This window comes from Berghia stephanieae, chromosome 4 (genome assembly GCF_034508935.2).
Source record: "Berghia stephanieae isolate SIO BIC M18660-M18661 chromosome 4, UCSD_Bste_1.3, whole genome shotgun sequence".
In the NCBI taxonomy this organism is placed as follows: domain Eukaryota; kingdom Metazoa; phylum Mollusca; class Gastropoda; order Nudibranchia; family Aeolidiidae; genus Berghia; species Berghia stephanieae.
In genome coordinates this window covers 65,362,234-65,385,966 of record NC_088363.1, presented here as the reverse complement: position 1 = coordinate 65,385,966, position 23,733 = coordinate 65,362,234, and the positions used below count along the sequence as shown (strand labels likewise).

General features: G+C 34.8%; 2 protein-coding genes across 3 annotated transcripts in view; one reads left to right on the top strand and one right to left on the bottom strand.

The window, feature by feature from the left end:
* The window catches only part of LOC144972078 (uncharacterized), a 131,441-nt gene that overhangs the window by 63,045 nt on the left and 44,663 nt on the right, over positions 1–23,733 (top strand). The window contains exons 2-6 of the mRNA XM_078913167.1: positions 8,981–9,073; positions 19,186–19,328; positions 19,928–20,103; positions 21,887–21,951; positions 23,028–23,102. Of these exons, the coding sequence (XP_078769293.1) occupies positions 8,986–9,073; positions 19,186–19,328; positions 19,928–20,103; positions 21,887–21,951; positions 23,028–23,102 (547 nt within the window). The 5' untranslated portion in view covers positions 8,981–8,985. The remainder of the gene's footprint in view (positions 1–8,980; positions 9,074–19,185; positions 19,329–19,927; positions 20,104–21,886; positions 21,952–23,027; positions 23,103–23,733) is intronic.
* On the bottom strand, positions 11,173–15,493 carry LOC144972077 (uncharacterized). Of its 2 annotated transcripts, none has more exons than XM_078913166.1 (3): positions 15,391–15,493; positions 13,270–13,372; positions 11,173–11,322 (listed from the first exon to the last, which is right to left on the bottom strand). In XM_078913166.1, the coding sequence occupies exons 1-3, from the start codon at positions 15,445–15,447 to the stop codon at positions 11,306–11,308; spliced, it is 177 nt and encodes a 58-aa protein (XP_078769292.1). In that variant the 5' UTR covers positions 15,448–15,493; the 3' UTR covers positions 11,173–11,305. The 2 variants fall into 2 exon arrangements, with proteins under 2 accessions (XP_078769292.1, XP_078769291.1); XM_078913165.1 differs by having other exon boundaries at positions 15,230–15,481.

Here is a 23,733-nt window from a genome sequence, read left to right as displayed (position 1 = left end):
GTCAGTCAATTTTTTCTTTTACAAGTTTATAATTATTGCATAAGTATGAACCCGTGCAGAAATTATAAAACATTTTTCAAGATAAATAAATGTTTAATCTATATTTTGCAACATCTTTCCGGAGAATCATTGCTGTAGTAAAACAGATCGGAGGATCAACCAACGGTGAAAGGGAAAACTTCCGAGTAGTTGTTTATGACAAGAAGACCATGGATCCAGAGTTTTTCTCAATTTCTGCAGTGTCAAAAGGGTAATAGCAATTGTTTTGGATAGGACGCTGGTCCATCACAAAGCTCACAAAGCACTTTCCGCCAGATCAAACGGTCCAGCTCTCCAATCATTGCTGGTGGACAGGGTGGAGGGGGGGGGGGTGAAGATGGGCAGTTCGCACACATAGACCCTTTCATGCACCACTCGACACTCATAATGAGTACCAGGAAGATATCCAACTGACAAAACACATTGTGCGTAGAAACGGCCGTCTTGGTCGAACTCTGAGTTGTTTTTTTTAATAATTTAATATGCTCTTATTGTAATTTGATTTTAGAGGACTGTCTGAACTACAGGACGTCCATCAATAATTATATATATATATATATATATATATATATATATATATATATATATATATATATATATATCTAATATATATATATATTATTGTAATATTTACCACGATATTGGAGTCAGTCTACATCGATGTTTCAGGCCCTAACGGCCATCGTCAGGACTGTGTGTACATAGGTTTGGGTTGTTGTGTGTTGTTGATTGTTGAAGTGGTTCGTAGGTTTGTAGTTGATTAGTAGGTGTTGTATATATATATGTATATATATATATATATATATATATATATATATATATATATATATATATATATATAATATGATGTATGTATAAGAACACTCACATTGGATAGATCCGGAACAAGAAATAGGGACGAAAATATCGACAACGAACTCATTGTGCGACTACAGATTTAACGTCAACTGAAGAGATGCGAGATCAGCATCGAACCGATCGTCTTGGCGAAAAAATATGAGTGTCCTCATTTATTTTACATGTGCTAATTAATATTATCGAGTATTCTAGTATCTACAAGTACCCACCAAACACTCATATATATATCATATATATATAATATATATATATATATTTATTATATATATATATACATACATAATATACATACACTTACGCATACATACATACACACATACATAATACATACATACATACATACATACATACATACATACATACATACATACATACATACATACATACATACATACAGACAGACATACATACATACATACATACATACATACATACATACATACATACATACATACATACATACATACATACATACATACATACATACATACATACATGCGTACGTACGTACATACACGAGTATGTATATAAGTACACATACACGTCACCTTGCCCAATCTTCACACTTCTTGACTTTAAAATAGGAATTCGTCTTTCAATGTTAAACTTAAACGAATTTTGAAAATCTGATAAACACTTTGAACTTTTTTAACCTTTGGAACTCGCCATGAATGATGACCCAATAGTTTTATTGATTGAATTGACATTGATTCAGACTGCTTTGTAAACTTTCTTTGCTATATCGGTAATTCATTTCAATTTAAGTGTCACAATTTTCGACAATCTTTATATTTACGATGCCGAAATCACAGTAAAAATCTTTGATTGACCAAACACAGGTATGAATATAAAATGTTTACCAGTTGAAATGCAAACAAAGGTTATATTGGGAGAATTAAGGTGGACAAACATACACTCGATAGCCTCGGCATTCCTCCATTGATCTCGCTTCCTCACATCAACATCCTTTACAATCGCTCTGCAATCTGAACTTGTGTTACATATTAACAAAGGAGAGTGGTGGGAAAATAGGTTTTGAGCACCAGCAAGGAACGTAATTGAAAACAATGAAATCTACATTGTAAAGCAGGAGGTAAATACACTATGTCGTATTGGGGAAAGATGCCTCGAGGTAGACTAGCTATTCGTACTTCTGAATCGATGGTAAATGGGAAATACTTTAAAATACTTAATTTTGAGAGAAAAAAATATCTAGAGCAATATAAAATAGTTTCGTAACGTTCGGTATTGAAGCTATTTCTGTTTATCACACATTTGGTAGTTTGACCGCTGAAGCTTCACGTAGCTGCCAATAGCTTTATCAAAGTGCAGAGAATTTCACTTGTTTGAGACATATTCTTTTTGTGATTCAATTTTGGGATTAAATTCTTAAAATAGATGGCGATAATTTAAAATAAAATATCTTTACTTTCTACGAGTTTTTAATTTGTTAGAATGTGGTTGAATAATGACTAATTGTCAGAGATAAAATGGTTATAATTCGTGTCTGTCAAATTGAAGTACCATCTGAATTTAACATGTAAATAGGCGATCACCCGGATCAACTTTTTGGAGAATCTAAGACCATAAAAAAGGCCCCACGATTCGAACTAGAGACCTTCACTTCTAAATGTAGTAGGCATTTGACCCCACCACCATGTCATTGGTTGGATACTGGCATTGAAATAAGTAAAGAATTGCTACTTAGACTGAAAGGTTGATGAGGGGAGAAAACAAAAGAGGAAAATAAACTGATGTCTGCCAGTGCTAGCAGCTCGGGATGTTTATATCTCAATAAATCAGCTAAAACCTGTCGCTGCCTTGTGGATTTCGTATCTTAGCCACTCTCCAATCGGCTTTTCTACGCAGTCAAGCGGGGTACTTACTGTATGAGTAGCAAATACAAAATCCCCACTAATGGAACCGCGAGGGAGAGACTGCATTGTGGACTATTAAGAAATAGATAACGTGAGTGATTTCTCGATCGATTCGATAAAAATGCTTCTTACTCCGGCGCCATATTCAAGTATCCAAACCAAGAACTATTTCTCTATTGAGCTCGACACTCATAATTCTTTAGTTCTTGGAAAGCTTCGAATCGTATTTGTTTTCAGTGTGGAGGTATGGAAAAGTAGCATTATCCAAAACACTGGCATTGCAAGTAAATATTATGTCACCACTTCTTTATCACCTGATTGTGCGCATTATACAACTAACTGTTTGGGTTTATTATCGTTGTCAACCAGAGATCAGATTTAAGTTTATTTACCTAACTGCTATAAGACAACAGAGGATATAGAAAAAAAAATTCCATACCTACAGATCATGCACTTGTAAGGCGCAAACTATCTACTTTCTATAATCCCCCCCCCCCTCTCTCTCTCTCTCTCTCTCTCTCTATCTATCTATCTATCTATCTATCTATCTATCTATCTATCTCTCTCTTTCTCTCTCTCTCTCTCTCTCTCTCTCTCTTAATTCCCCTCCCCTATTCATCTTTCTCAATGATTAAACATTATTTCATCCTCTATCACCCCCCCCCCCCCCCCCACACTCATCCTGCCTTACGACGTCTATCATTGTTTTCGGACGGAAATTTATGAATACTATTTTCTCCATACACATACACACACACGCGCGCGCGTCAATTTGGTCTGTGTGTTGTCTCCATCATTTTTATCATGTTCACTCCTCTGTATCTGTTACCCGCCATCTCAACTAGTATCAATCAAAGGCTGAAAATTGAATTGAAGTGTTCCAATTTTTAACGTTTTTGGATTATCTTTATTATTGTTTGTGAAACCACATTCATCCTTTTCAATAGGCATCTTCAATCCAATCATATTTTATAAACTTTTAATGCAGCTTTCCATCTCGCCTGGCCATTATATCAGATTGAAGTATTACATTACCAATGTTGCCATTGTTATTTACATTTGCATTATAAATACTAAAAGTCGAACATTTTTTGTGCTTTTATCTTAATATCCATAGCCATTCCACTACTTTTATTATCTTTTCTTTCTGGAGCATCTATTTCTTGCTGTGAATAATAGTTTTCATTTTGTTTAAAACCAGTTTAAAACCAACTCAATGACAATTGTCCTTGAGAGTCAAATAACTCATAGTTCTCCAAGTTTTTGTAACGTCCATCCGATTGAGATCAATATATCAAAATAACATTTTTACTTAAAACTTTTTGTCACATTAAAAAGCCCAAACGTCAATAATAGGTGATTGGTAGATTTGGGGGCAGAACATGATTAGATGCAAATTGGACTAGAATTTGTAACATTCACGTAACCATAAGGCACTCCTCCAAAATGGGTCACCTGGTCTTCGATCTGATTTCGACAGGGTATGGACAAGGTTCAAAGGGGTTCAGATCGCTCAGTTGGTATACAGTAGACCACTCTCTTCACAATCAAAGGGACCGAGATCAATCCTGGATACAGTCGAGATTTTTTTAATTCTGACCACCTGTCCAGCCAGCAGTGATAGGGTAGCTGGGTCAGTTATATATCTGGTGGAAAGTACTTTGCGATAGACTAGCGTACAAATTCAAATTCAGAGATTCAGTCTCAACAGACGTGAGAAATGTTGATTCTGGGGATAATTTTTTTTTGTCTTTCTTGTCTCATACGCCTTACATTATTTATGTTGGAAAAGGAAAGTAAGAGGAGCAAATTCTTGGCCGACTGAATACATATTATTTTCGAAACGTTAAAGATGAATAATGGAGATGGCTGTGTAATAAACATTAATGCATGAGAGATAATTTGCAAATGTATAATGATTGCGTCTATCGTTTTGACAAATGTTGCCATCTCTGGACAATAATAGATATATTATCATTATTATTGCGACTGAAGAGTAATGTGTTCTTAACGATATAAATGGAGAGAATTTGCTAATAGATAATAATCATGTCTATTGTTTTAATATCTATTGCCATATTTTGTCAGTGAGTGTAAATAGATTATCATAATTAAGATTAAGTGATTTAAAGTGAACAGTTATTCCTGAAAAATAGAATGCCAGTGAATAGAATGCTATTTATTATGTACATATTTTATCTCCACGTGAGAAGATTTTGGACAATATCCATTGTCTTCTTTCTTTAAAAAGAACAAACAAATACATTCATATAACAGAAATACTCTCACTCCATGAGTTCCTGGAGCTATGAACAGTTTACTTTCGTCTCTTCATTCCAATCTTTGTTTAATTGTTCGTTTATCGTCCGTCTTATATAAGACCAAATACTCTTATTCGATAATTTGCTTATATATCAATGTTGAAAAGGGGGATATCTGAGACGCTTTGCTTAAGGACACGGAGACCATTCTGTTTAGGATTATCAAACCTCTATGTAAGCATGTCTAGATATAAACGTATGACTTTTACTTTTAGTTACAGACTTTCTATTTTCAATTCTTCTCTCATCCAGCAACTATCTTTTTATACTGTCTACAATTTATATCAGAATGTTAATATTTGTTGCTGTCCATCATTACTATATCCCAATACAAACCCACAAAATGACTAAAACAGCAACAACAAAAATTAGAAAGGCTTTCGGATGAGAACAGTTATCTTCCCATCCAAAGACTTTAAATTTTCACCTTTTCATTAGTATTTCTAGGATCCCAGGCTTCATCCAACCATTGCCGCTCTCTAAAAAAATGTGTGTTTATAATTTGGTAAGACTAGAATCTTTATAAAGGTTACAGAAGACGTCACTTTCTTTTCGCCGCTTATATGATCCGACACTTTCCGCAATGAAATCAAATTATCGTATTTATTTGGGAATAAAGATAGGGGTAAGCACAGGATGACAAGGTCAATGAATAATGAGTTTAAAACGCTTAAATGGAAACAAGATTTTCATTATATTTCGTCATTCTAAGGTAAACTAAAAAACAAGCTGTCGTACAATGGCAAAACACAGTTTTATATCGGCCAGAAAACCTGATTAATAACTCATAAGATTTCGACTGATTAAGAAAAGCCTACACTGTCAATGCTTCATGGGCGTCTCAAGTTTAAAATGTTTGGTCAGTTTGGTGTAATCTTCATCTATCGATATAGAAACTAAGACTTTAAAAAAATTAAAATGAAATATGTTGTTTTGCCATAGTAGGGCTGACAGCTGGCATCGAAGACTGTCAGAACAGTGATTGATTGGAATTGAATCGATCGAGCCCAAGGTTTCTCTAGAAGATCACTTGAACTTTTTATCACCTGGCAATTTTCTTTCGTTGTCCATTGTTTGACATCATTCCATGCGATAAGCTTACCAAACACATTTTTACAGTTTGATCAGAAAACTTTTACTTCATATACAGATGCTCCCAAACTCAACAAAGACTATTAAACCGGGTAGCTGTTTTGAAAAGACTCAGGTTTAATCACATATTCAGTTCAGAATCATTTTATTCTGTCGATATATGAAGAAAAGAAAGTGTGATAAAGTTTTTTGTCAGTTTACAGTAATATTGAATTAAACGGAATTATTTCAAGCCAATCCTCTATTTTATTAATTGGAGTCTAAACAAGTAAATAATATTAAAACTGATAAGTTCAGCTATAAATATTATGATAAATTGAAATCATGCATTGTAAGAAACGAACTTCATGGAGTTTTCCCAGGGCGCTGTAGCAAGAGTTAATCAGAAGCGCTTTTGTTTCTACTCGTGCGTACACTTATAAAATACCTTAACATCTGTATTTCAGTATTAGGTTAAACCAGTTAACTGCCGCACCCTTGAAAAAAAAGTATTTAAAGATTTGGCCAGAATACTCGTCTTTCAAATATCGACTCTTGGCAAAAACGATCAAACCTGGGACTTCTCGGAAGTCTTCCTATCAACATATAAAACAAAAGTTCTATCGAAAGGGGATTTGTTAGCGCATATAAATAGATAGATCCTGTTACACCTTTTTGTGTTATTTTGTTTGCTTTCGCGAAAATCATATTCAAATTTTTCAAGATAAAAAAAAAATCTTGAGTAATTCGTCCACACTAAACGTAAGTTAACATAGATAATAAAAAGTTGTATCAAATATCTAGAGATAGCGCAAGATTATTCGCTAAATATTCTGTGATCCTCTTCATATCGTGTAATGTAAATGTTGCTACTCGAAGCTCGAAGAAATAAATAACAATGTGAAATTGAATGTGAGCTTCAATTGTTAACAACGCCACTATCACATTATCTCATTCGTCTCTAGTGTTTCATTCACCCTGTTTTGTTGATAAAGGGGGAACCCGAAACGTCCATTTTATCTGTTTTCGTAATTAAATTGAAGCATACATTCAATTTTACATTGTTATTTATTTCTTCATATCGTGTGACACAAAAGTGCGGATCCAGAAAAAAAAGTGACAACTCAATAGACAATGATGGTGGAAAACTCAAATTTCAACACATTGATTTGTAGTTCAGAGCAAATCATTATGTTATATATTCTAATCTATAACGCAATTAGTATCGAAACGGTAGTAGAAATGATTCGAGGATAATTGTGTCAGTGCATGACATAATCAGTCGGAAGGTGAAAATGATTTGTATTTTCTAAAAGAATATGCTCACCAGAGCATTTTAATCTTTATTTGAAGTAAATCGGGTGATTTTCATGAAGTTATGGTCAGACGAATAGGAAAGGTATCCAGCATCTTTTCTCAAATTTCATACTTTTTTCAACTTGACTAGATGTAAAAAAAATTAGAAGTAAAACTAAGCTTTGATATTTCCCGACATTGTACAAAAAGGGTTGATTTAATCATTTATGACAAAAACTCATTTTTGATCAAAATTGACCTTCTAACTAAACTTGGCAATATCTCACTCAGTTCACACCTTTTCACCATCCGACTGATTATGTCATTCACTGTAAACATATGTGAAAAGAAAATCTGAACCACAAATGTGTAATCGTAAAAACAAAGAAACATGACCAAAAAGAAAAAAAACAGAAAGCAAAACCGCAAAGAGGGTGAAGTGAAACGAAATTAATGCACTTAGTTTCTGGAGGCACATGAAAGCAACGCTCATCTCAGAGAATGAAAAGACGTATTGTTAATTGCTTGTTTTTCTTTTCTCATTGACCGACCCCCCCACCAAAAAAAAAAGAAAAAAAGAAAAAAAAGATGCTGTAAAGATGTGTTGCAGCCATTCAAAGATAATCATTCAGAATATAATTTGGTGACAACACTCATATTATGTATCTTTTCTCTTTTTACATAACTATCAATGCGTGGATTGTAATTAAAATCACCATCATCATCATCGTCGTCGTCGTCATCATCATCACCATTTTCATTATCAACCTCATCATCATCATTATCATCAACAACAATAATAACAACAACAACAGCAGCAGTATCGCATTTTTTGTAATGTTTAATTAAATATTTACAAAATATGATCAGAAGACCACCTATTTATATTATCGTTGTCAACCGAGTGTCTAACCTCATCGAACTATTGATTAGCTTTGTCAAGATCATTAAGGTTCTACTCCCCCAACAGGTCGATATACATTGTCTCTCTCTCTCCGTGATCTATGAGATTTACTTTATATATGGGATAGGATAGGAATAGGACGGTATATCTCCAGTCTCGCACAAGTGGGGGATAAGAATTGACTTTTGCCCTAATACTCTCCATGCTAATGACCCGCATAAGAGGTAGCTTTTAACAAAAGAAAAGAATGTCTTGACTTAGATGACTCTCTCTATCTCTCTCTCTCTCTCTCTCTCTCTCTCTCTCTCTCTCTCACTCTCACTCTCTATCTCTCTCTCTTTCATAAATTGACTGGAATATCTCGGCTGCTATTATGATGTATAGAAGGAACAAAACTGACGTCATTGCGCTCTTCGTTATTCCTGTGGTGGTGGCGGTAGTGGTAGTAGTAGAAGCAGTGGTGTGGTGGTGTGGTGGCGATTATGATGATGTGGACGACGACGACGATGATGATGATTATGAAGATGATGATGATGATGATGATGATGATGATGATGATGATGATGATGATGATGATGATGATGATAACAACTGCGTGTCTATTTATGTTTCAGGGAAAATGTTTTTCTTACCTAAGAGTTTGAATGGCTTGTCATGTCAGAGTGCATTATTGACCACTGTCGTATTGCTTATGCTGGACATTGTAGGTAAGTCGGTTCATATTCAGGTATGAAGCGGGAATTATTTTTGTTTTTTGTTGACTTATTCAAGTAATATTATAATATAAAACATCAATCTAACTTGATTCGCCGCTTTTCCCATCCTCCTCTTCTTCCTACTTCTCCTCTTCCTCTTCCTCCTCCTCCTACTCCTCCTCCTCCTCCTCCTCCTCTTATTCCTCCTAGTCCTACTCCTCCTCCTACTCATCCTCCTCCTCCTCCTCCTCTTTCTTCTTCTTCTTCTTCTTCTTCTTCTTCTTCTTTTTCTTCTTCTTCTCCTCCTCCTGTTTTTTTTTCTCCATTTCCCTCTTTCTCCAGATCTTTCTTCTCCTCCTACTTGTTTTTTTAACAACCATTACTACAACTATAACTTCTACTGCTATTGGAGTCAGTGGATCATCAGTACAGAAAAACTAAACGATGCTAATTGTGGTCAGTGGCCGGGATGGACGACAATGATCAAAACAAATGCTGGATTCGGCGTTGTGTCCTTGGGTAAGGCAATTTACACACATTACCTCAGGTGTGCAAGGGTACCTGAATTTAGGCATTTAGGCATAACGTCGATAACTGGGTTTATGAAATGGAAATATAGTTCAATTTGGCTCGCTGTGAAAATAAATGAATTTGTGAAGCGTATTCAGCATGGTAAACCCGTGGAAAGGAAATAATAAATGTTAATATTGCTCTTTCTACTACCACTACTCCTACTGCTCTACTACTACTACCACTACTACTACTACTACTACTACTACTACTACTACCACTACTACTACTACTACCACTACTACTACTACTGCTGCTACTACTACTACTACTACTACTACTACTACTACTACTACTACTACCGACCACCACCACCACCACAACAACAACAACAACAACAACAACAACAATTATACTACAACTATTACTGATACTACTACTACTACTACTGCTACTACTACTACTACTTCCACTACTACTACTACTACTACTACTACTACTACTACTACTACTACTACTACTACTATCACTACTAATTCTACCACCAACACGTAACATGTAGAACGAGACATGACGCCTGTTAGGCGATATTACATTTTTTTCTGACAGACACAACGCTGTTAATGGCAGGTACTCATTTTACACCTAAGTACTGTAAGAAAATGTGAGTAAAGAGCCTTTTCCAAGGACTCAACTATGCGCCAAGCTAGGCTCGAACCCAGTACCTTCCGGTCCGAAAGTATGTGCCATACCACAAGACCACATAGCCGCACGCTTTGATAACATTATTTACTAGTAAAGACGTTAGCAAGAAATGAAGTGAGTATGGAAGTGACAGATGACACTACAGAATAAAAACTTTCACGGCAATGGAGACTCGAACCCATGACCCGAATGAGACGTCAGCTCTGCCTAGCCTCGAGAGGGACTGCTCTACAATCGGCGTCATCCACCACTCCAAAGAAAGTGGTTCAAACTAGTTTGTGTCCCTCTTGTGTCTTCTTGAGGTCAACACACAAACACGCGAAAGTTTAGTGAAATCGTTAGTAAGGTATCCTGGTGGCAATTATTAGCAAAATATTTTTCAAAGCTACAATGTTGCGAATTAAATGTTTTATGACAATTTTATAAATAAATGAAATACCTATAGAGAAAACCTTTACTATTATCAAAGATTTATATTAAAATGAAAAATCAAAAGATGATTTTACTATGGATAACAGAAAACTCTGTCTGGTCAATGATGGAACGTGTCAGGTTGAATGGTTGGAGTACCCCGGTGGTAATGGAATACGTACGAGCTATGTGCTCAATGGGATGTCAGGAATATCGAAAGCAAAGAAGAAGAAGGAGGAGGAGAAGAAGAAGAAGAAGAAGAAGAAGAAGAAGAAGAGTAGGCGGAGGAGGAGGAGGAGGAGGAGGAGGAGGAGAAGGAGGAGGAGGAGGAGGAGGAGGAAGAGGAGGAGGAGGAGGCTGATGAGGAAGAAGGCTCTTTGTATTGTTGCATTTTGAAAAAAAGTTATAAACCGTGAAAAAAAGTATTACATTTTGTATTTTTATTGTACCTAATAATATTTTAATCTTTAGATTTGTCTCCAGGGTTTAGTTGCACATAAAGAGTAATCCTTGTATAATGTAAATTATTTTTTGATTCTAAATAAATTTGCACGAGAGAAACATTTCTTTGACAACTCGTCCAGTGGCTTTCTATGGTGACGTTCGTGATGCCAGAATTTATCTTGTTCTTTTGCCTGGAATAATAGATGGTAAATTTGAGTGCTTTAATTTGAAATGAAGATGGGTCATTGCAAAGTGATTTCTCTCAAATCAAAATTGAACCCACCTGTCCATAACTTCTTTATACTGAGAGAAGTTATAAAAATTCTGAATTCATGAGGAATCAAAACCATACTGAAGGTGCATTAATGAACTGCTCTATCGACAGAATCACCGAGCTCTCAAAAAAATATGATAAGACATGATAGAAAACTGAAGACAAGAGAGACATCCCGAGAGAGAGAGAGAGAGAGAGAGAGAGAGAGAGAGAGAGAGAGAGAGAGAGAGAGAGAGTGAGAGAGAGAGAGATGTTTCCTTATTGAATTTGACAAGAGCCTCTACTGCGGTCAATACAAGAAGGATAATCTTATTGCGAGGAGGGAGAGATAATTATTTACAAGCCTATCGATTTTACTAGAATGTGTCTTACACCTTCAGAAAACACATTGAAATAGTCTTGAAGGCTCTGGTGACTAAAGGTGAATTAGTCATTACTCTTGACTGTGAGTAATTTCTTTTGTTTTTACACTCAAGTTCTTGTAACCCTTAGTCGAGGTGACGAGTCCTCGTAATTGACATAATCTGCCCATCGGCAAAAGTGTGCACGAGAGAACAATAACAGAATACCGTCGTATTGGAGATTATATTTTTCTTTCACTCACTGTTAGCTTTAATTGATTTTGTTGTTTGGAAGATAAGGATGTTCGTGTATAAATTATGTTTTAAAAAAAATATGGTAAAATGGAATTTTAAACTAGTTTACTTATGAATACTCGACATATTATATTATTATTAAATTAAAATATAGCATTTATATAGAGCAGTATCCACTATGCGAGCTCAAAGTGCTTTACAAGATATCCTTAGACATCAGCAACGCCTGTTAGACAATATTACACTTTTTTCGACAGAGACGGTCGGGTACTCTTTTTACACATGAGTACGGTGATAGAATTTGAGTAACGAGACTTCTCCAAGGATTCAACAATGCTCCACTCAGAGCGAGACTCGAACCCATGACCTTCCAATCCACTTAAAGGTAGCGTCCCTGGTTGATAATTATCATGTCATGGTATATGATGTCAATTCAAGCGATATGGAACGTGATCATTTACCAGATGACAACTCATGTATTCGTTATTTAAATATAACAAAACTCAATTTCACATGTTTCATATAGATTTTTGTCATTCATTTTTTACAGTCATTATTTTTTCAAACTGATATCTGTACCGCTTCAACATTACTGCATGAATTAAATTTTGGCTTTGTTGTTTAAAGGTATAATATAATGAATATGAAAATAACGATAGTAATAATGATGGTGATAATAGTAATAATTGATTTTTAGAATTACGCCCTTCCCCGCGGTATCATGAGATGGCGTCGCCTAGGCATTCCATGAGGGAATATAGATAATCTATCTAACAAACGTCTGATGTCGACAGGAATCATCAATGTTGTATAATGATAATAATAATAATAATAATAATAATAATAATAATAATAATAATAATAATAATAATAATAATAATAATAATAATAATAAAAATAATAATAATATATAATAATAATAATATAATAATAATAATAATAATAATAATAATAATAATAATAATGATAATAATAATAATGATGATGATGATAATAATAATAATAATAATAATAATAATAATAATAATAATAATAATATAATAATAATAATAATAATAATAATAATAATAATAATAATAATAATAATAATAATAATAATAATAATAATACTAATAATAATAATAATAATAATAATAATAATAATAATATAATAATAATGATGATGATGATGATGATGATGATGATGATGATAATGATAACGATGATGATGATAATAATAATAATAATTTGGAATAATCTAAAGTTTGAGACAAAAATAAAGATCTTACCAGCATTATATTTGATATTGACGAATAATGTAACACGACATTGGATATTATTGTCTTTTGTACAACAATTATTTGAAACTCTCGAATGTACAAGTCGGACATGCTAAAGGAATGTAAATAGAGTAAATTTAGTTTACGAATATTGAATATGACACTTACTTATGTATTAGATATTTAATTCTCAATATTATCAATTAATTGACATTGAATACTAATTATATAATCAATAAAATTGTATCGATGCACAAAAGTTACACAGAGCATTTAATCCGCACTAGGACAAAACTGTCCCGGGACAAATTTGTCCTGTCCCACTGGAGAAAACTTCTATTCAAAAGGGGTTCCGCACTAGGACAGGACTGTCCCGGGACACACCTGCGCGAATGCATTATTTATTTATTTTTACAAGATTCAAAAGTGTATTTGTAGGCAATTGCAACTCTAATAATTCACATTTTATGAATCAACATAAGATACGACATGACGATAATGATTTTTTACACTGAACAATGGGATTTGTTTACATAAGATTTATATAATCATGAAATATTCTTATAGCAAGAGTAATATTATTGTTGCTGCTGCTACTGCTACTACTACTACTACTACTACTACTACTACTACTAACTACTACTACTACTACTACTATACTACTACTACTACTACTACTACTACTACTACTACTACTACTACTACTACTACTACTACTACTAACTACTACAAAACTACTACTACTACACTACTACTACTACTACTACTACTACTACTACTACTACTACTACTACTACTACTACTATACTACTACTACTACTACTATTACTACTACTTCTACTACTCTACTACTACTACCTACTACTACTACTACTACTACTACTACTACTACTACTACTACTACTATTACTACTACTACTACTACTACTACTACTACTACTACTAGTAATGGATGAAATAGAGATTGCATATTTCTGTGCTTTACTACGTGGAAAAAAAGACAAATTGAAAGAGAAAACAATATTGGGTGCATCCTTTAATGACCCAATAATTGCTCAAGGGTCAATTCCGTAGACTCTATGGTGATCTCCGATCTTATCCTAAAATGACTTTCTTGGAATCACCTCATTTTACCCAGGTGCAAATGAGTACCAGTTCGCTGATGAAAGTAATCTTTGACGGACTAGCATCATTCAAGAGGATAATAGAAAGTCAGCATGCTTCGTACCCGAAAGGCATCAGTTGACTAAGTCACCTCGCTTAGCTCAATTTGCGGCGCTGCACTGCGGCTGACGCCTGGGTTATACCTCGTCCTAGCTAAATTTGCGGCGCTGCGTTGCGGCTGACGCCTGGGTTATTCCAGTCTTCCCTTGGAATAGACCCTCGAGAAAAATTTCCCCTATGGGATGAAAAAGGGAATTTTATTTTTTTTTAAATTTAAACTGTTATCTGTCTGCTCAACGCCACAGAAACATGGATAAGTTCCGGATTTATAAGCTTAGGAGGCAAGATGGCCCATGGTTAGCGCGTTGTACTCTGGACTCAGAGGTTCTGTGTTCGATTCCGACCGAAGCCAATTGTACTTTCTAGAGCAAGAAAATTTACTCCAATCACTCAGTCCATTCAAGTGTAAAAGGGTACCTGTCAAGCTGGGATAGTAATCTGCGACAGACTAGCGTCCTGTTCAAAGGTTTTCAAACAAATACGTTAATTGTCCGCTTCGCGCTATTGAAACCGGGATAACTCCTGCACCATTGGCTACAAGGCTCTAAAGGACTTAATTTGTCTTACAATGAGTCCAAGTGGCTCAGAAGGACTTACTTAAAAATATTTTCATTGAGAATTCCCGAAATAAATAAAGATAAAGATACTTGATCCCACAAGTTACCGAATTGATGTGCGACCGGTTTTAGACACGTTACTGCTGTGTCACAGTTTGGCACTTCTTAAATTATATTTATAAACATACTTTTTTAAATTGCCGAAAATGTTTATGTTGCTCTGCCTTCTGTACGTGGTTTCATCACATAGAATTATTTTTTGAATTGTTCTTGCTTTTTTATATTCAGAATTGAAATACATAAATAGATTATAACGGTGAAATTGAATGTAAGCTTCAGTTTAATATACCAAAACAGATAAAATGGACGTTTCGGGTTTCCCTTTCATCAACAACACATGATGCATTAAAAACTACAGACGAATGAGATAATGTGGTCGTGGCGTTGTTAAGATGCACAAACAAAAACAATGGTGGGCAGGAAATTGTATGCTACTTTGTGAGGAAGCGCGAATTAAAACAGAGCAATAGAAATTTATAAAAGGTGCGTACTTAATTATGTCAAAAGAGGGGAGGCGGGGAGGAACTGTGTGATGCAGTATAGAAGACAGTGAACTAAAATAAAGTGTGGACTATTGCTGGAAAATAAATACAATGGAATTGGAAATAAATACGAAATATAAGGGATGTAGGTATTAATATATTAGTGGCATTAGCAGCAGCAGAAGCAACAGTAGAAAATAGTAGTAGTAGTAGTAGTAGTAGTAGTAGTAGTAGTAGTAGTAGTAGTAGTAGTAGTAGTAGTAGTAGTAGTTAGTAGTAGTAGTAGTAGTAGTAGTAGTAGTAGTAGTATAGTAGTAGTAGTAGTAGAAAATAAAGTAGAAAATAAAGACAGGCATTTCAATTTTGACACGGCGCCGCCAAGTCTGGGACTTTTTTGTCCTAGTGCGGAAGACTGCTATATTTTTATACTATCACGAACGATATGAACACGGGACTGGGACAGTCCTGTCCCGTTGATTTTGTAGCATTTCACAACTGCTTGGGACACAACGGGACTGTTTTGTCCCGTCCCAATAGGTGCGGAAGATTTCTCTAAATTCTATAGGACAGTCCTGTCCTAGTGCGGAAGAGGGTTTAAGGTTTTCAGCGCTTTAACTATACGATGACGATAATACTAGCGATAATAATGATAATGATGATGATGATAATAATAATAATAATAATAATAATAATAATAATAATAATAATAATAATAATAATAATAATAGTAATAATAATAATAATAATAATAATAATAATAATAATAATAATAATAATAATAATAATAATAATAATAATAATAATAACCTGCTCCATGATGATGATGATGATGATGATGATGATGATGATGATGATGATGATGATGATGATTAAATGATAATAATAATAATAATAATAATAATAATAATAATAATAATAATAATAATAATAATAATAATAATAATAATAATAATAATAATAATAATAATAGAAATATGGATAATAGTATCAAATTGTTCTTCTGTAAACATAATATCTCTGTCTGGTACCATTTATTAGAGATTAAATTGTTCAAGTAACAAAAAGAATGCACTAACATCAAATTAATTTGCATCATGATGCAAACTGTTTGTAATAACAAAGTAAGTTATATACTTAATTAACTAATTATACCACGACAATAATCTAGAAGGGGAAAACAATGATGTTTGACAATGATCTATGCTGTATAATATTTAAGACATGGTTTTTGTTTAATATGTCTTGGCAATTTAAGTTCAAATAGAGGGACATTGTGAGTAGCTTTCATGTACACAACATTAAAATCCATATCCTCTATTTGGTTTCACTAAGATTGCATTATCTGTGCACCAACCATCCGACTTTATTAGAGAAAAACAAAAATACCAATTGTTGCTGCGTATTGATTATTCCCCCCCCCCCCCCCGATTTCGAACTGTTTAATTCAACAAATAAGGTCGTTTCTATTTTTGTATATCTAATTTGATTTAAGTCCGCCCGCCTTATATAAACAAATAATATCAAGCCCTCTGGGATTTGAATCAACAATTCAAGTGTTATGATGAATTAAAACTCAATGATAGTCTATCCCCATAGAGTTAAGACTTACTTTAAAGATTCGTTTTTAAAAATTGGCCAGGAAACTCATCCTTCAAACATCTATTGATTTAAATCACCCTAATCTTGGCCAAATCTATCAAACCTGAGAGAGAGAGAGAGAGAGAGAGAGAGAGAGAGAGAGAGAGAGAGAGAGAGAGAGAGAGAGAGAAAGCTATAGCCATGATGAGTCATTTAAATCAATCGATATTTAAGGACGTGTTTTCTGGCCAAATTTAAAATACGTTTCCCAGAGTACTGCATTCGGGCTATCGGGTTAAAGCCATAAACTGAGATACAGTATGTGATCCAAAGGCAAAGGGAGATCTTTGATAAGGCACTGGGGATAGCCTAGCAACATTATTGCCGGCTTGTTTGATATTATTCTCTCATCACATGCTAATTTGAATGTTTTACCATAACTCTTTTATCCTATAGTTATAAGCAGCACAGTTGCGAGTGCCAGGACCAGCCACTGAGGCTACCCAAACACGGTTACAACGCATAACAATCAATCTTCTTTTGCATTGCAAATAACTAGAATCCTCTCAAAACCTTTTTTTTTTCAATTACCCAATGTCTTAAGAGCGGAGGGAAGTTTAGGAAGTGACGTTTTGCATGGAGCTCAAAATCAATTCTGTTCTTCAAAAAGAAAAGTCTTCATGGTTTTGATTGGTAGTTACAAGAATAAATGAATATTGATAATATTTGCGCAGACGTTATACCAGACAATGGTATAATCAAATGAATCTTGACGGGAAAAGATATTTCAATTTCTGTTGATGAAAAGTAAGCCAGAAGTGAAATATCATCATTTATTGCCATTATGATGAAGAAAAACATATCAGGGAGAGACAGATTGACGTATTGATTGGGAAATATATGCTTCTATTTCCAAATAAAACAAAAATGATATAAACTTGAATACAAAACAATGGATCGTTCTATTAAATTTTAAAACAGCACTTCTCTAAGGTGTCTCGTAGCTCACTCGTCAGACCGCAGGAATCTTAGTAGGGATTGGTTCGATTCTGCATTATGTTTGAATTTTCCTTTTTCTGATCTCCTTATTTATTCGGGTGTAAATGGGTAGCCGATGTCTATAATTTGCTGTATGGTTGAACGTTTTGTGGAGCAGACACCGGTGTAAGACTAATTTTTGAAAATGTGTGTATAAAACAAAACCGTTTAACTAAGTGAACACCTGAGTACGATGAGAAAAAATGTGAACGGAGAGCCTTTTCCAAGGACTCAACTTTGCGCCGGCCACAGTAGGATGACCGCAACGCCGCACAGTGGAAAGTAATCTGCAATTTTGACTAACGCTCCACTTATAAATCCTATTAAGAAATTAAGGAGCAGTCACCAGTGTAAGATAAAGATCTGAACAAGTGTGTATGAAAGGTGCCAGTCAAAGCAAGAAAGAAAAATAGAAGAAAAAAAAAAGAATCCAAAAATTCTGACTACCTCTACTGGGGAATGAACATCAGACCTTCTTGTAACAGGTCAGACGTGCCACCATTATACCACAGAGGCTCCCGATAGGGACAATTTACCGGTCTTGACACCAGCATGCTTTACCGTTTTCTGTACAGGAAGGAGATTAGTTATCTTAGGACCCTCTTTTCGGGGTTTTTAAGGAGTACCCGTGACAATTTAGAAGGAAATAGTGGAAAGTTAAGGGTTGGACAACATTTCGTAATCCTAGAATATAGTTAAAATAGTCAGAAAAAAAATCGCTGGATGTCGTTCATTGCACATCCTACACGCCAATAGGCAATTGAGTGAGCTATTCTAGACAAGGTCAAGTCGTAAATTTTTCATATGTGATAATATGACTTTCGCTTTTGAAAACAATGTCACTGGTCATAATATCCCACAGAGCCACGGTGTTTCATTCATCCTGTTTTGTTGATAAAGGGGAAACCTGAAACGTCCATTTGATCTGGGGTTTTTTGTAATTAAATTGACGCCTACATTCAATTTCACATTGTTATTTATCACAGAGCCGGAGGAGACTTGCCACTTCCCACAATTCCTTCAGAGTTCTCCACCTGATGGGCCCAAAAGGATTTGGTCGACTCGAAAATGGTGGCTTAACCTGCGTCACAAGCCAATATGGGTGGAGAGGCAGGAAATATTTGTCAAGGTAAATTATTTTATTTGTTTATTTTTACATTGACCCTTACTGTAATCCAACATGATGAATAACGTTTTCACTACACTAAAATAAAAAATAATAAAAAATTAAAAAATATTTTTAAAATGAGCTTTTATATAGCGCAATATCCACTAAATGTGTTCAATGCGCTTTACAGGGAGTCCCTGGCCAACAGCAACATTTAACATTTAGGACGGGACATGACGCCTGTTAGGCGAGATTACAATTATTTGTATTCGGACAGAGACGACGCTGTTAACGACCAGGTACTCATATTACATTTGAGTACGGTGAGAGAAAGTGAGTAAAGAGCCTTTTCCAAGGACTCAACTATGCGCCGAGCGCGGCTCGAACCCAGGACCTTCCGATCCGAGAGCGAGTGTCATACCACAAGACCACATAGCCACACAAATCTTTTGGCGACTTCTTGCTCTTAATTCCTTACCTATGACACATCCGGACGGTAAGTGCGACATACGTGCGATATGATTATATGTCAATATTAATTTAAAAATCAATTCAATTACAATGAAGGTGGTTTTAAAATGCCAATAAAACTGTTTATCTTTCTCTGACTATCCACCCAGAACGGATTAATAAGAAAACACCGTGAACGTAATATGAAGAACTGTGGCAGGAGTCCAAGGCGAGCCTACAAGTCTAGTTTTGGGTCGTGTTCGGAGAAGACGCTCGTCTATAACCGCACGTGCATCAGTGAGGAAGGATTGAACACATATCGTGTTATCCAGTACAGCGCTGATAGGTGGGTATATATGTAGCAGTGGAATAAATGCATACAACGATGTTGGCTATAGAGCAGTAAAGTTAGGTGCCCCAAACGTAAACAAAGGTCGAGAAGCACGTGGCAAACCACATGTTCCTGTCTTGACAGCTCACGTTCCAATGTAAATAATAGAAAAAAATAACCTTTAAAATTTGGCTGTTAGGTGGCAAAAGAAACACATATTCATAAATACTCGATCATGCATCAAATAATGTCTAGATATGGATATTTTATGGAACAAAAGGTAAAATTTTCTAAATTTATCAAAAGTTACAGTCTATCTATTTTTAGACCAGAGCAAATTATTGCGCTGGTGTGAACAAAACGAGAATTATTCGGAGCCTGATTTTCATAATAATTTAGCCTTATATTATTATTTCTGCAACTGTTAGATTTTATGTAAACATATTTTCAATACTGAAAGTGTATTGCCTACAACTCAAACTACAAAATTGGGAGACCTATATTGTGCGTAAATTATTCCGGTCCCTAATGGAAATCACTAGCAACTTGTTATTGTTTACGTCTGGGGCACCTAGCTTTACTGCTCTATTTTAAATAGTATTTGAATATTTAGATAAATGAAGTAATCGATTATATGTCTTGTGCAAGAAAATGAAGATAACAACAAAATTACCGAACAATCAAACAAAATAACCCCCCCCCCCCCAAAAAAAAAAATCCCTAAAACAATAAACAAAAACAAACGAACAAAAAACTCCAACAAATATACAGCCTTTTAACAAGTTAACTGCCGTACTCTGGAAAGACACGTATTTGAAAATTTGGCCTGAAAACTCATCCCCCGTATATCGATCAATTTGAATTACCCTCATTTTGGCAAAAACCTTTCAAACCTAGGACCTTGCAAGGTGGTTTAAATTGATCGATATTTAAAGGACGAGTTTTTTGGCCAAATTTTCAAATACGTGTCTTTCCATAGTACGGGAGTTTACTTATAAAAGTAAAAGCGGCATAATTAGACAAGAAAACAAAGTCGCGATCTCCACGGAAATCAAACATGATGTCCAAGTGATTGAACTGGAAGTAGAATCTAGTCCACGAATGAACAAAATGAAAGCACATGAATTGGAGACAAACCAAAATGACTGAGACCAGTACACTGCTTTTTCAGTCGTTGCGTTCGTATTTTTGCAATTAATCAACCATAATATCTCCTAAAATAGATACCTGTATGTAAAGGTTAGAGGCCTTGAATTATCTTATGTCTAAAACTTGCAATTTTTAAATGAAGCTTCATAGCGCAAAATAAAGCTGTCTTAGATAAAGCAAATCAGATGGATCTATAAAAATAGCAGAGGGCAATTTTCCATGTAATAACAAAACACATTGTTTCATTTTGGATATAAAGCCTATGTCCATAAATCCCCCCCACCCCCCACCCTCGAATGTGCGTATGTCCGTGACTTCTAAATAAGTCCCAGGAATAAGACCTATTGATAAGACGAGCGACACCATAATCTGTCGATCTGTCTTCATAAAACACGTTGTTTCGTGGCCAAAGTCCAAACGTCTTTTTTCATTGAATGGCGACAATGTTTTTTCTTGAGACGATCAATATTATTTCATCCAATTTTTGTACTTTACTTAGTAATCTTAGGGAAACATATTAGATGCTACTTTAATGTTAAGACTTACATATTTCTATGAACATCCCCATAGCTTTTCTTGCGTAATGTTTCTGATATTCATCGTATCATTTTAGATCAATCTCATGATTGTGGTTTGTTTTTCATTTCAGAACCCATAGTTTTACGTGCATGAAGTTTGTCAAAAGAAGTGATAATGTTGTTCAGATCTATGAAGGTAACGAAATCCAGCATATATATATATATATATATATATATATATATATATATATATATATATATATATATGTGTGTGTGTGTGTGTGTGTGTGTGTGTGTGTGTGTGCATGTGTACCTGTGTGTAAATGCATATTACTATAAAGGTGTTATCGAATATTTAATCCAGAGGGCTCGTCAATAATTACTGCAAACTTTCAGTTATCTTAATTAGTTGGACATGCCAAATGAATGCAAATAGAGATTATTATACTACGAATATTGACTATGACACTTGTTTATGTATTAGAGATTTAATACTCACTCAATATTATCAATTAACATTGAATGTTGTTTATATAATTTTGATAAATTGTATCGATGCATGAAAGTAACACAGAGCATAGTCTGTTAGCATTAAACGATACGGTACGATACGATTCGATACGATACGAATATATCATAGTAGTAGTAGTCTTTCCGAGCCTTTAGGGCCCAGGAGTCGGAGTTTATCCCGGTTACTTTAGCATGAAACACGCAATAGAAATTGCTTGTTACAGTTTGGATAGGATATTAGTCTATCGCAAAGTACTTTGCGCCAGATCTAACAGACCCAGCTATTTAACAACTGCTAGGTGGACAAGGGTGGGGGGGGGGGGGGGGGGGTATTTATAATCCTGATCGATCCCAGTCCATGTGGGTGCTCTATCAGCTGGGCTATCGGCAGCCTCTCTCATATCATATTCGTTCCCAAAGTTGTGAGATATGTTCGTACATTTGCTTACGGAAGCAACAAAATCCATTTGATGGCAACCCTTTAGAAAAAGGATAGGTCTCTTGTGTACATTTTGTTTTGTAGTTCAAAATAATTCCAATCTACTAATTCTATTCTCGTCTATGGAAAAGTTGGCTGCGAGTTGTGAGGAGTTGGTAGAAATTATCGGTTTTACTAAATCAAAAGCAAGCCATGTGTGAAATTTGAACAGTTTGCCCTTCATTCATCCCATTCCCAACGCAACTCTCATTGTCTATGATACACATCTATATACTGAAAATGATAATGAATTTTAACCTTTAATCTTATAACTGTTTTGTCAGGTCCATTGAGTGATTCAAACGACCCTGAACTCTGTTATCCTGACCGATTCCGGTTGGCAGAATGGCCATGGATAGGTAAGATTGACTCTTCTTGTAAGCAATATTAATATAACGTTTTGGATTTTCCCTTTGTAAACAAGACACCATGGATGAAACAATAAAGTCGAACGAGAGGGAAGAAAATCTAAATCTAAATTGATTTATTCTGATTTTTTTTATTGTCATCAGAATACAATCTTTCTTTTTTATTTAAGAAACGAACCATACGAAAAACAAAAATGATTCTACCACAAAAAAAATAATCTAAAGAAAGAAACAGGGGTGGAGGAAAAATGAAAAGTGGTAAGGCCAAAAGCCTTTAACGCTACAAAGTAATACTCAAAAATAGTCCAAACACATCGTCTGTGTCATCGATCCAAACATTTCTTTATGACAATGGTAATTTTTCTAAACCTCAGCAGGTGCCATCTCGCGCCAGCTTCCTTTCTGAGGCAGTTGTAGACATAGCACCTCTGCCTTACACCTTCCAAATCCATTCCACACCAGGCACTGCAACTTGCTGCTGATAATCAACAATTATCTAATTACGAGAAAACAGTTTACATTTTAAAGAGGCATTTGAAATTACGCCGGGTTTTCTGTCTCTGTTTTAAAATCCAATTATATCTATTAATTGCCATATTGTTAGAATCTGTAAATTAATAAT

What these genes read in the sequence shown, in the direction of transcription:
- LOC144972077 (XM_078913165.1), bottom strand. Translation starts at nt 15,342, where the DNA reads ATGTATTTCAATTCTGAATATAAAAAAGCAAGAACAATTCAAAAAATA. An exon ending in ATTTTCGGCAATTTAAAAAA is followed by an intron (nt 13,373 to 15,229) that starts GTATGTTTATAA and finishes ACATTCCTTTAG; the next exon opens with CATGTCCGACTTGTACATTC. An exon ending in CAATATCAAATATAATGCTG is followed by an intron (nt 11,323 to 13,269) that starts GTAAGATCTTTA and finishes CTATTATTCCAG; the next exon opens with GCAAAAGAACAAGATAAATT.